This window comes from Phialemonium atrogriseum, assembly GCF_030411735.1.
Source record: "Phialemonium atrogriseum strain 8032-3 unplaced genomic scaffold QBC33scaffold_26, whole genome shotgun sequence".
NCBI lineage: Eukaryota > Fungi > Ascomycota > Sordariomycetes > Cephalothecales > Cephalothecaceae > Phialemonium > Phialemonium atrogriseum.
Genome location: NW_026848163.1, coordinates 220719 through 232914, shown reverse-complemented (window position 1 = coordinate 232914; position 12196 = coordinate 220719). Strand labels below are relative to the sequence as shown.

The following is a 12196-nucleotide window of genomic DNA, read 5'->3' as shown; positions in this document are numbered from 1 at the left end:
GGCCGGGCGCCCGGCCGCCGGGCGGGGCCCCCCCCCCCCCGCGCGCCGCCCGCCCCCCCCCCCCCCCCCCCCCCCCCCCCCCCCCCCCCCCCCCCCCCCCCCCCCCCCCCCCCCCCCGGGGCGGAAGCCCTCACTGGTGCATTGCTGGGTTGGAAGAAGAAAGTCGATATCGAGCGGATGCTTATTCCATCGAGCAAACGGATTGCCTAGGGAAGGTACGCGTAGATAGAGAAGATGGGTGTTTGCAGTGCGGCTGATGCATTTGGACCTCTTACGTCTAGCAGGCAGGCTGGGCGAGAGGTCCTGACTGAGCTTTGGTAATCCGCCCGACCAGTAATATACCTACTCCTCCTACTCCTCCTACATTTACCCTGGACAACAGCAACAAACAAACAGCCTGGAAAACAGAGATTGCCACTGCATCTTAACTCGTATCTATCCACCCCTGCAGCATCTACAGAGTAATATTCTTTTGAAGCTTTGTTTCGGTCTTTCCATGCCTTTTTTGCTGTGTTTCGGAGTTTCAGGACACCACGTACGCAGCCATCTTGTCAGTTGTCAGCTGTCAGTTTCGGCCTCCGGTGTAAGTCGGGAAAATGATCAATAATAGGCATGTACTTTTAACCACCTATGGATTTACTGGTACACACTGTCGCAGTTGCCCGAACTTGTCACTTGATGGTCGTCTTTGATCCAGATCCACGGCCTTGTGTTGAATCCCCGGATCCCAACCGAGTGGCTGGTCCCTTGATTTGATCGTTTCATCATCCCCGCTCCCTTGTTTCCTCTCTTGCCCCCTCCCTTCTCCCCTCTCTGTTCTGCGCTACTCTGTATGGAATACATGTAAACGCCTACGAGGTATCGCTTGATCGCAGAAACTAGATGCAAATTGGCAGGGAAACCCAGTAAAACTACCTGACCTAACCTACCTACCTACCGCTTTTACCTCAGGAGGAAGGTACCTACCGTGGATGTACTCCGTGATATTACCGGGTAGCTCCGAATGACATTTTAAATCCTGCCCAAGGTGCCACAATCAACGTCATAAGTGACCACCCGCTCTGTCCCGACCCATGTTGACCCGCGGCGGGACAGGTATTCGCGCCCCAAACCCCCGCCCTGTCCCCACCATACATCGTCCATTGCGCAGCCTTCAACATACTTCTGGATACTTATAATACCTTGAATACTTTGGATACTTTGCCTCTATGTAGTTGAACGGGTCCCACATCCTTGCGTTCTGACCTCATCCGTTTGTCTTGCGTCTTCCAGCTTTTCGCAATGGCTTCTTCTTCATAGCTGCATTGCCAGCCAATCCCCGCTGTGCAGCCAGTACAAAGCCGACCGCATATCCCAAGCAACAAGGCCCCTCCAACCGCCGCTGGATTCGCGCGGGGCTTCCCATCCAAGGTACAGTTCTTCGAATCGTTTGTGATGCTTTGTTCGTCAAACAAACCACCTAGCAGCTGGGCTACAGAGAAGCTGGAACACCTTTGCCCCAACTGCCCCCTTTCCGACAATAACTCCACGACCACGACCTACAGTCCACTTTCCCAATGGCCGCGACAGTCGCCTCTTCGAGTCCCCTCCCCCCGGGAGGCGGCCTTCACCCAACTCAAGCGCAGGGACTCATGGCCGCGCCTCAGGCGGCAAACGGAAATGGGAGTCCTTCGCCGTTACCATCAAGACGCTTGACACTCGCCGACTTCCAGAAGGTGCGAACGCTAGGGACCGGCACCTTCGCCCGGGTCACTCTTGTGAGGCCGGCCTATGGAAATGATGCCGATCGCAATACGGTGTACGCCTTGAAGATATTACGGAAGACGGAGGGTTTGTACCGCCAGCCTCGGTCCGCTCAATACCTGGGGGATTGTTTGGCTAATATAAAGCGGTTCTGGGTTGCAGTTATCAAGCTGCGCCAGATAGATCACGTACGGCACGAACGCCGAATCCTCAGCGAAGTCTCAGGACACCCATTTATCACAAACCTTCAAGCCTCCTTTTCCGATCGAGAGTTTCTATATCTGCTTGTAAGTCCAGCCGCGCGCACTCGTCGTGACGAGCCAGAAAAGGGGGGCGCACAGATGATGAGTTGACTCGGTCATCTCCACTTAGCTCGATTATGTCCCTGGAGGAGAGCTCTTCAGCTACCTCCGGAGATTCCGCCGTTTTGAGGAGGACATGGCGTGCTTCTACGCCGCCGAGATCGTCCTCGTGCTCGAATACCTCCACGAGCAGCAAGGAGGCGTCGCATACCGTGACCTGAAGCCCGAGAACCTTCTGCTCGACGAAGACGGCCATATCAAGTTGGTGGATTTTGGCTTCGCCAAGCGATTGGGGAACAACGACGACGACCGGCCCGTGGAGACGTATACCCTCTGCGGCACACCCGAGTACCTCGCCCCTGAAGTCATCCGTAACAAGGGTCACACCACGTCGGTCGATTGGTGGGCCCTGGGCATTCTGATCTACGAGTTCTTGACGGGTTATCCGCCGTTCTGGCATCAGAATCCCATTGAGATATACAAGCAGTATGTTCTCCCAACCCCCCCCCCCCCCCCCTCTCTCTCCTCACCTCCGCCTACTGACATGATCCCCACCCAGGATCGTCGAAAAGCCGGTTGTATTCCCGGATCAGCCCCAGATCAGCGACGAGGCGAAGGACATCATCCGGCAGTTCTGCACCGTCGACCGGTCGCGGCGGCTGGGCAACATCAGCGGGGGCGCCGCCAGGGTGAAGGAGCACCCCTTCTTCCACGGCATCAACTGGGACGACGTCGTGCACCGCCGCCAGCGCGGCCCCATCATCCCCCCGGTCCGCTACCCGGGTGACGCCCAGTGCTTCGACATCTACCCGGAGGAGGACCCGAACCGCGACGCCTATACGGACGAGATGGCGGCCAAATACGATGACTACTTCAAGGACTTTTAAGGGGAAGCCGGCCGAGACCGGAGGGTTGTGACTGGAAGGAAAGCCAACGAGACAGGAACAAAGATAATGATGTAAAGAAAGAGATAATATGGGCGGATGACATGGGTTACGCAGACGAGCACCGGTGGCTCGCTACACTCTTGCTTGATACCTATGTTGGCTTCCGGATCGCACCCGCAACCTCCCCTTCATCCCACAATCCTTATTCTGACTCCCAAGGGTGTTGGGCGGTTGAGGATCTGCCTGTGCGCGTACCAGGAATTCGATGGGGAAAGGAGGCAGTGCAATCTGTTATACTCACCACAGGCCATCCAAGATGGCGAAATGGAAGGGAGGGAGGCTTGAGGGCGGGGGAATGTCCGGAGTTTAGGGGGGGGAACTCGGACGTCCTTTCATTTTCTTTTTTTCTTTTCTCGTTTTGGCTTTACGACAGTCTTCTTGACAGTCTTATGGAACTCGCATATCTGGCAGGTCCGGCGTTTCATCGAGGGGTAGGCACCGTCATGTTTGGGGAGGGTAACGCGATAGTCACGCGATCTCGACAACATATTGTTGAATCCGGGTTGGGACACGATTTCATCGGGGGATTTCCTGGGTGTTTGTCTATGAAAAGGGGGAACTGGGTAGGTAGGTAGGTAGGTAGGTATATTATTAGCATCCTTATTGATATTGGACATCGATCGAGAGGTCTCAGGTCCGTGTAGCAATCACAAAAGTTCAACCATCCAAAGCTAGCATACTGCAATGTTTCTGACGGCACAAACGCCACATGATGAGTGGTATTCTCGACCAACAACCCAGGTATACCCAGATAAGGAAAAAAGGGAAAAAAAAGGGGGGGGGAAGTCCACAACCATACACGCAACGCTGGGGTATCAGGAACAAAACCCACAGGATACAACCAACACGCCTATCTCTGCCAAGAAATGTTCGCCAAGAAGCTTCTAATGGCATCTCTCTCTCTCTCTCTCTCTCTCTCTCTCTCTCTCTCTCTCTCTCTCTCTCTCTCTCTCTCTCTCACACACACACACACACACACAAACTCTGGTGGGAAGGAGGCCAGGGCCCCCACCGTCTACTCTAAACCGACGTGAAAAGAAACGGCCATAAACCCAGCCCTCCACTTCTCTCACCACAGCCGCCAAGCCCACCAGCCGCCCACGCCGACCGCCACCGCGGTGGCCATGAGCACAGCGCCCTCGCGGGTACTCCAGAGGAACATGGACCACCCGACGACGATCTCGCGCCTGCGCGCCGCCGCGCGCCGCTCCCACGCGTGCACGTCGATGGGGACGGGGAGCACGGCCCGCGGGTCCGCGAGGTCCTCTTCGAACAGCAGCGTCTCCCCGTCTGCCCCCTCCTCTTCCTCCTCCCCTGCGCCGGCGACGACGACCCTCGGCGGCGCCATGTCCGCCGGGCCCAGGACGGGGACCTGCACGCGCAGGAACACGGGCCGGTGGTCGCTGGTGGCGACGACGGGCATGAGGTCGTACGCCTGGACTACGACTCCTCCACCTCCTCCTCCCTTGCCTGCCTGCTCCTGCTCCCGCCGCCGCCTCGCCCACGGCGGCACGTCCAGGTACAAGACGCGATCGCACCAGCTAGGCCAGCGATGCGGCGCCCACTTCCAAGGGACCTCGCCCCGCGTCCTCGCGGCCACCTCGTTGACCGCGCCATCCGCGTCGCCCAGCACGTCGTACTTGTAGCTCGGCCCGAACGAGATGTCCGCCTCGGCGAGGCCGTGGAGCGTCCTCCCCGCCACCCTCTCGCGCGTGAGCTGGTCGCGCCCCAGGAAGGTGGACCAGTGGTCCGGGCTGTCCGGCTCGAAGGACGGGAACGCGCTCAGCGCCGGCGGCGTCTTCGCGCCGATGCGGTAGTTCAGGTCCCCCGCCACGAACAGGTGCGACGTCGGCTTGAACACCGACATCTCGTGCAGCGTCACGTGGTGTTCCGCCGTCAGGTCCGGGTGCTCCGGGTGGAACGGCGCGCCGCCGCCGCCACTCTCGCTGCTGCTGCCGCGGCTTAGAAGCGGCCGGGCGTCGTCGTCGTCGTTGTCGCCATCCTCTTCCTCGGCACCCGCCTCTTCGGCCGCCGAGTCGGGGCGGTCGGCGTCGGGGAGTGTGGCGTTGGCGGGGAACACGCCCGGGATGGCCGTCTTTGGGTTCTCAAAGGTCAGGCCCGAGACGATGGTGCGCCAGTTGGCGTTCCGCTTCTTCAGGTTCCACTCCATGGCCGCCAGGTGCGTGGCCACAAAGGTGAGTTCCGTGGTCGCAAACTCATCGCCGCCGTCGTCGTCGCCGCCCGCCGACTTCCCGTCGCTCCACGTAACCCTGAGCCCGACGGCGCCCTTGTTCCCCATATCCGCAGTCCCGAAACCGCACTCGGCCTCCTCGATGTGGTGCACGGCCGCCGGCGTCCTCGCGAACAGCATTATAGCCGTCATGCCCACGTTCTTCGTTCTGACTAGTGTATACGGGGCAGGGGTAGGCGCCGGCCCCCTCCCCCAGCCGCCAGCCGCCGTCTGTGGTGTTGACAAGCCCTCATCGTCGCCGCCGCCGCCCTGTGCGCCCGACCCGGCGAGGATCTCAGTGGCAGCGAGGTTTAGCGCCTCCTCGTATCGCGAGTAGTACGGCCCGAGGAAATAGGAGCCGATGAAGGAGTAGGAGAGCGGGGCTACCTCCTGGAGCGAGCTATATTGAAGGGGCGAGAACGTGAGCTAATTTCTGATTTTGCTCGGGTCGTTCGCCATAACAGGATTGATTGATTGATTGGGTCCCTCCGCTCGCCGTCTTTCGTTGCGTCACGGGCACACCCAACGAGGTCACGCGCTCCCAAAAAAGGGGGGGGTGAGGGGGGGAAGTTGTAAAGATGGAGGGGAGCCGAGACTTACAAGACCACCAAATCTGGTAGGCCAGTAGCATTTTGGGACAGTGCGGCCTGGAGATGGGATGCGAAGACTGCGACGTTGATGAGGTTCTTGGCGCAATTGAAGGTGAAGATGAAGAGGTCGAGGGTTGAGGGCGACATTGTCCCGGTGCAGGCGGCCAGGGATCGCCGAGGATCTGTCACTGTCCACGAAGATGAATACCACGATGGGTCCCCCGAATTAGGGAATGTTGGGCGCCAAACACACCTTGGTCCATGTTGGATCTGCACGTTCCGGGAGCTGGGTTTACCCGCTGCGACTAAACCTTGGGCTGAACGCAGGGGGCTGTGCAGGTCTCGACCTGAGCCCTCTGATTGGACGAGAAGCGCCTACTGGGGCAGCTATTGTCGAGCTGCGATGATGGATTGGATGAACGAAAGGATGAGGGAAAAAAGCTTCCGGCCCAGACGACGTAGATAAAACTGTCCTCTTGCTAGCTACTTATACGAGCCCGTCTCGTTAGGTTATCGACCTACTTAACTTATCTTATACGTAACCATCCACGCATGTGATGTCTGTACAGCCTCGTGACAGGGGAGGGTCAGGAGAGTTTCCTGGGTCCGCTTAGATTCGAAGGATGGCTGAGCAGCCCTGCTGTCTACTTTCTACCTAGTAGCGGCAGGGGCAGATAGGCAGACAGCGCACAGGATCACGGCTGGAGACCACGTTGGGAGACAGACCTTAGAGAAAAAACGAAAACTAAAATATGAAAACTACCTCGCCTATCTGTATTGGTTCCTTGTCCATCAGCTTGCCATCGGTGTGAGCCACTTCGCCATGATCCGCCGTTCCCCGGTGACTCTGACCACATAGCCGCAGAAGCCATCGGCTTCTTGAGAGCCAGGCAGCAGCGCGTAATGGGTCGTTATCATGGACCAAGACCGGGACGAGAGGTGAGGCCTAGGACTGTCCTTCCAAAGTAAACCGTTCCGACGAGGCATCTAGTTCCTCTCCGCACGGCCACCACAATCCTCCTTGACCGTCCCCCTCTCATCTCTGCCGCACACTGTCCTTCTGCAGGTACATCATGCAAGAGGTGGCTTGTCCCAGCGACGGTGGACCGGGTGCCAAACTTCCATCTTCCAGGCCCCCAGATCTGATGATGAGCCTCGAGATTTGAATGGCCCGTTGGTGGTCCCAAGACGAAGGCCGAGCACCTGGCTTCCTCATCCCCACACACAGGCTCGCTAACATCCCCAATTAATTGCCTCCCCACAAGCGAGCCCCGACGTTCAGAATACCAATGCGAGATACCAAGACGAAAGAAATAATTATGCACCCAGTAGAAGAAATGCAACCCGTCGAGAACGGCCCGTGACATCCCGGGCCCCAGGAGAGTCCATGCATCGCAACGACCCGGCTTGCCCTGATCCGATCGATCTGGGTACGACCAGAGCAAGCAACTTCGGGGAAACCAGGGTCAAAAGGCTTCGTCGGCAGCAGGGGGATCAGGTGCCTCTCTCCATCAAAACACCTTCTCCCGATCACGGCACTTCAGCAAGTTGAAGTACCGGGCGTGCCGTTCGAACGATTCCCGAACCGCAGAATGGGGCAGGCGGCTTGCCCCGGGTTCTAAAATCGTCCGAGCCATGTGGTGTAAGGTCATTAAGCCGAAGAGAGTCGAAGAACGAAAAAGAAAAGCAGTCCTCAAATACTGAGCGGGGAGCCGTAACAGCTGTCGATAGTCCGGGCTTGGGCAATCGTGTCATCAGCCCAGGCGGCAAAGGCTTGGTGAGAGAGAAATAATCACGATGTTGCCCATACGACGGGGGCGGACCCCCAAATCCACCCAGAACTGTGCTGTTTCCGCGAGCGGTCCAAGGTCCAGAAAGCCTTGCGTGTATCATTTTGGTCGGTACGAGCCTGAAGCATATCCCGAGCCAGCGCCTTGACCTTTAGAAGCCGAGCGCAGCCTGTTATCGCAAACTGATGTGTCAGCAAACGTGTCAGCATTTTCCTCCGGCAGCGTTATTGAGCACACCAAACTCGAAGGAAATATGATTCCTTACAAGGAATGCTTGGGCTGGGCTTTCATGTCACTCACATCCTGTCGCTTCCACCGACGGCACGGTTGGTCTCCGGGGTGTCGACTCCAGTACCGGAAATGAGCTTGTTGCGGGCTCGGTTGGTCGTGATACCCTGGGTCTTGCTGGGGCCGGCCTGGGTGGTGGGCTGGCCGGTGGCAGCATCCGTGCGCTGGTGGCCCTTATCCTCCGTGGTCTGGGCAGCCTGGGCAATAGCCTGGGCGTTCTTCTGGTACTTGTAGACGGTCCAGTCGAAGACATAGTCGTACTGGAAGCCCTCCCGAACGAACAAGTCACGGAAAATCTTGCGGAGGTAGCTGTAGTCGGGCTTGTCATCGAATCGGAGGGACCGGGTGTAGTTCAGGTAGATGGCAAACTCGTTGGGGAAGCCACGGCAAAGCACCTCGGTCGGGGTGGTCATCTTCTTCTCCATAATTCGGTCGTACTTCTGCTTCTTAGTAGCAGCCTTCAGGCCCTGCCAGGGTAGAGAGCCACGGCAGAAGTAGAGCATGACGTAGCCCAGAGACTCCATATCGTCGCGGCGAGATTGCTCTGCCATTGTCATCAGTCATCAAGTTCGGGGACAAGGGGTTGAATAATACGTACCGACACCGAGATGGGTGTTGATAGAAGCATACCGGGCAGTGCCGGTAAGGTTCTTATTCTCTCTGTACGGGATGTGGAAATGGGTCTTGGGGTCACGGTATTTCTTCGCCAAACCGAAGTCGATAACATTGACCTGATTGCCCCGCTTGCCAATTCCCATCAAGAAGTTGTCCGGCTTGATATCACGGTGGATGAACGACTTGGCGTGGATGTACTCGATGCGGGAAATGAGCTGATCGGCCAGAAGGAGAACAGTCTTGAGCGAGAACTTTCGGTTGCAGAAGTTGAAGAGGTCCTCCAAGCTGGGGCCCAGAAGATCGAGGACCATGGCGTTGTAGTCACATTCGGTGCCAAACCAGCGGACGAACGGGATGCCAACTCCACCGGCCAGGGACTTGTAGACGCGAGCCTCATACTCAAGCTGGGGATGCTTGGCCTTGACGCTCTCCAGCTTGATGGCAATCTCCTCACCAGAGATGATGTTGGTCCCGAGGTAGATGTCACCGAAGGAGCCGGAGCCGATCTTCCGGCCAATACGGTATTTATTACCGACGCGGAGGTCCTAGGAGCCAGAAAGTCAGCAAACTAATTGAAAAGCTTAACCGTGTCGACATATCATTCGGGCGGTCCCTAATAGGAGCACCCAGTCGTGACGAATGGACGATGTCATGGACCCAAATGATTGATTTGTGTGAAAGAAAGAAGTTGACATACCATGGTCGTCATGGCTGCGGTGATATCTCGACACCGGCCGAGGAAGACTCAGCGGGAAAGATGGATCGAGGGGAGGAGTCGGTTGTCGACTTGGTTGATACTAGTCTAGATAGAGCAAATAAATAGGTCAGTGTCGGCTGAGATAAGGTACGAGTTGGTAGGTAAATTGATTGAGCGGTGAGTTTGGTTTGTTTGACAAGCCAAGAAGTTGACGTGAATGAAGGCGGGAAGCTTGCGTGGTAAATGAGGTGAGGCGAAACGAGGCAGGGCGGCCCTTCAAAAGCGAGCCTGAGGGGGCAGGGGAGAGTGGAGTCACTTTCACCGATGGATGTTGAAATCAAGGCTGTGAAGCTGATGCCAACAGTCGGGAAGATGGCGATAAAATTGATGCAGATAAATGGGGAAGATTTTACCTTGCTGAGAAATATCGCTCCGAGTCACTTCGGAACGATACACGGTCGAGGCGTGGGAATTGAATATCGAGGCCTCGGACGTCTCGACGGGGGCTGCAAGTTTGATCGTGGGCGGTCTGTCGATGGGTGGGGGATGATGAATCGGTTGAGTTGGGAAGTGGTTGGATTTAACCCGGCCCTAGAATGGCAGGGAGTGGATTTTGTGGGAAAAGGCGGAGAAGGGAGAAGGCAAAAAGAGAGAAGCGAAAAAATATCCCTCAAATACGATTTCTTGAACCCAAATTGTCCCTTTTATGCGAAGTTGAGGGCGAGTGGGTTTGATGATAGAGTAGAATCAAGGCAAAGGGCGTAGGAGAGGGGGAGGGTGTTAGAAAAGGGCGAGACTGGGAGAGAGTGAAATGTCCAGGTGGTCCAGGTGGTCCAGGTAGGTGCCCTGCCGCAGGGATGGAAGGTGCCAAGGCCTCCAAGAATGAGCAAAAGGTACTAAGCTTTCTAGTACCTAGGCTGCGAAATTTGGGCCTGGGTGAACTTTGAAACAAGGTACTCGGGAGTGGCCACCGCATGCATAAATGCACGGTGTGAAAAGAAAAACGAGAGGGAAATGGCGAACTATGCGGGCAGCCAGTAGAAGAGGCAACTGGGCTGGGGCACTGGGCAGCTGGGCTATCTCCGGTGGCCAGTTGGCCGGGATTTGGCGGCTTGGTTGCGCGTTAGTCAGGCAGAAACGGGGCAGGTTCGCGACCCAAGGCTGCCGCCGCGTTCATCCAAGAGACGGGCGACTCGCATAATCAAAGACCAGACAGAGCCTCGAACGCTATCCCTCCATACGTCCCAACTTTGCCACAGTCGCTCTTCGGGCACAGATTGACGTTCACAGATTGACATGATACGTTCAGCGACAGGCAAACCCAATGCGTGCCAGCAACCGGTTCTAGATCCCGACAACTTGGGACGGGCCTATCACATATTTTCGAGAAGCGGCTTTGGAGGATTTGGCGCTTAAACATGAAGAATCCAGTCCCACTTCCGTATGTGCAAAGAGGCAGGCACCTAATAATAGCAGGGCGTCTTACGAAGGGATGATTCCCGACAAAGCAGGAAATTGATTGGGCAGAGGATCAATGCAAACTTTAAGGACAGCAACAATAGCACAATAGCACAATAGCCTACGTACGGTCGGTTCCAGACAGCCGCAATGCACCCAACAGGAGTCCACAAATACCGGATCTTCCTCGTACCTGACAAATTCAGTGCCTTCCCCAATGGCCTTCGTCAGCTAGCATCCATCTCGTGATGACGGGCGGCAATCGAGGGCAAACTTTTCGGCCAATTTAGCCCGAAAAGCACTGTAGCGGAGATCGCCGCCATTTCCTGCGAGCCACCCTCACTGAGGCTACCGCTTCCGTGGATGCTGCCGAATCTCTCTATCAGAGATAGGTACGCAGCCTGGTGCCATTTTACCCCGATGTGCCAGAGCGCCCAAAACTCAGTATCGCCGATACTTCGCAAATTCATGCCCTAGAGTCTGCTTGCTTGGACTTTTGGCGACACACGTGTAGTAAGGTAAGGGTCAGCTCCTCACGTCCTCCCCAGTTTCCAGTTGCCATGATACAACGCGTAGACAATGGAAGTATATACTCTGTATGTAGTAACTTGCCGGCAAGGTCTCGGACTCTGGACTCTTGGCCCCTTGCTTCTCCTGAGCTCATGTGCGTTGCACAGAGCTGGGCTAGAAGCCCAGAACTCCTAAACCCCGTCCAATCACGGCTACAACCACGCCACGCCGAAACGCCAGGCCAGTCCAGAATGCCCAGAATAGCACGCAGCAAACTTGGCAGGAATTATCCGAGAAGGACCTCAGGAATGAGCGGATCCGGATCCGGATTCTTTCAATTGGACCTCGTATCGCGAATTGTTTAGTGACCCTGAAGGAATGCACAAATGAACGTCACCCGTAGCAAGTCCGTACTTAGTAAGCTACGCCCCCTGGTACCAACGCAATCCTTGTCCGGCCTGATCAAAGGCTTGGATGGTCCCGTCGTCAAACCCGGTCAACCCCGCCGGTACCTCCGGGCTGTCCGCCTTGGCAACGGACGACAAAACTTAGTGCCACCCGTCCCTTTCGGCTCAAGTTTTGAGAGGTTTCATACTAGGGCGTAGAAATATGTGATGTTACGCATACCGTCCCTTCTGCATGGAAACGGAAGAGGGGCCTCCCCAACCTATCTCTTTGGATCGTCTCAATCGTGACACCCTTTCAAGTCGTCCGATTTCAAACCGGACGGTGTCGGACCGCAACCGACCACAGCTACTTCTAGAGTAGCAATCCCGGAGGGTCTGGTGGCTACACTACGTCCTTGATAATACCGTCCTTTTTCGTTTGATTTTTTTCCAAATGACACAAAAAGGGAATTTCGTGATCATGCCCGTCATAGAATATAGCAGAACACATTTTCCGAATCACTTCCTATCAGCTGTCATGTTGGTTTGGGATAGAGAATAGAACAGATATGTATGTACCGGCCCGGAATTTCGTGAGCCCCATAACAATATAAACATAAACATAACCCCCCCTCCCCCC

At 56.3% G+C, this 12196-nt stretch overlaps 3 protein-coding genes across 3 annotated transcripts; 1 reads left to right on the top strand and 2 right to left on the bottom strand.

The window, feature by feature from the left end:
• The first annotated feature begins 1147 nt into the window (after positions 1-1147).
• On the top strand, positions 1148-3274 carry QBC33DRAFT_548085 (camp-dependent protein kinase catalytic subunit). The gene is made up of 5 exons (XM_060428800.1): positions 1148-1410; positions 1467-1830; positions 1906-2030; positions 2116-2531; positions 2605-3274. Exons 2-5 carry the CDS (start codon positions 1557-1559, stop codon positions 2930-2932), a joined length of 1143 nt encoding a protein of 380 aa, XP_060280321.1. The 5' UTR covers positions 1148-1410; positions 1467-1556; the 3' UTR covers positions 2933-3274.
• Positions 3275-4070: 796 nt separating this feature from the next.
• On the bottom strand, positions 4071-6281 carry QBC33DRAFT_478485 (putative inositol 5-phosphatase; the record flags this gene model as incomplete). Its single annotated transcript, XM_060425291.1, has 3 exons — positions 6066-6281; positions 5823-6000; positions 4071-5622 (listed from the first exon to the last, which is right to left on the bottom strand). Coding segments are annotated over exons 1-3 (1740 nt in total), but the record flags the coding sequence as incomplete, so codon positions are not given.
• A 1520-nt stretch (positions 6282-7801) lies between these two features.
• QBC33DRAFT_207169 (putative casein kinase) lies at positions 7802-9699 on the bottom strand. The gene is made up of 4 exons (XM_060422635.1): positions 9616-9699; positions 9203-9302; positions 8489-9050; positions 7802-8434 (listed from the first exon to the last, which is right to left on the bottom strand). The coding sequence occupies exons 2-4, from the start codon at positions 9212-9214 to the stop codon at positions 7899-7901; spliced, it is 1110 nt and encodes a 369-aa protein (XP_060280319.1). The 5' UTR covers positions 9215-9302; positions 9616-9699; the 3' UTR covers positions 7802-7898.
• Between the last annotated feature and the right edge of the window lie 2497 nt (positions 9700-12196).

Excerpts from the sequence above, each read along its gene's own strand:
- QBC33DRAFT_548085 (XM_060428800.1), top strand. The coding sequence starts at position 1,557 with ATGGCCGCGACAGTCGCCTCTTCGAGTCCCCTCCCCCCGGGAGGCGGC. Across the intron at positions 2,031-2,115 it reads GAGAGTTTCTATATCTGCTT|CTCGATTATGTCCCTGGAGG; the intron begins GTAAGTCCAGCC and ends ATCTCCACTTAG. Across the intron at positions 2,532-2,604 it reads CCCATTGAGATATACAAGCA|GATCGTCGAAAAGCCGGTTG; the intron begins GTATGTTCTCCC and ends ATCCCCACCCAG.
- QBC33DRAFT_207169 (XM_060422635.1), bottom strand. Across the intron at positions 8,435-8,488 it reads CAACACCCATCTCGGTGTCG|AGCAATCTCGCCGCGACGAT; the intron begins GTACGTATTATT and ends TGACAATGGCAG.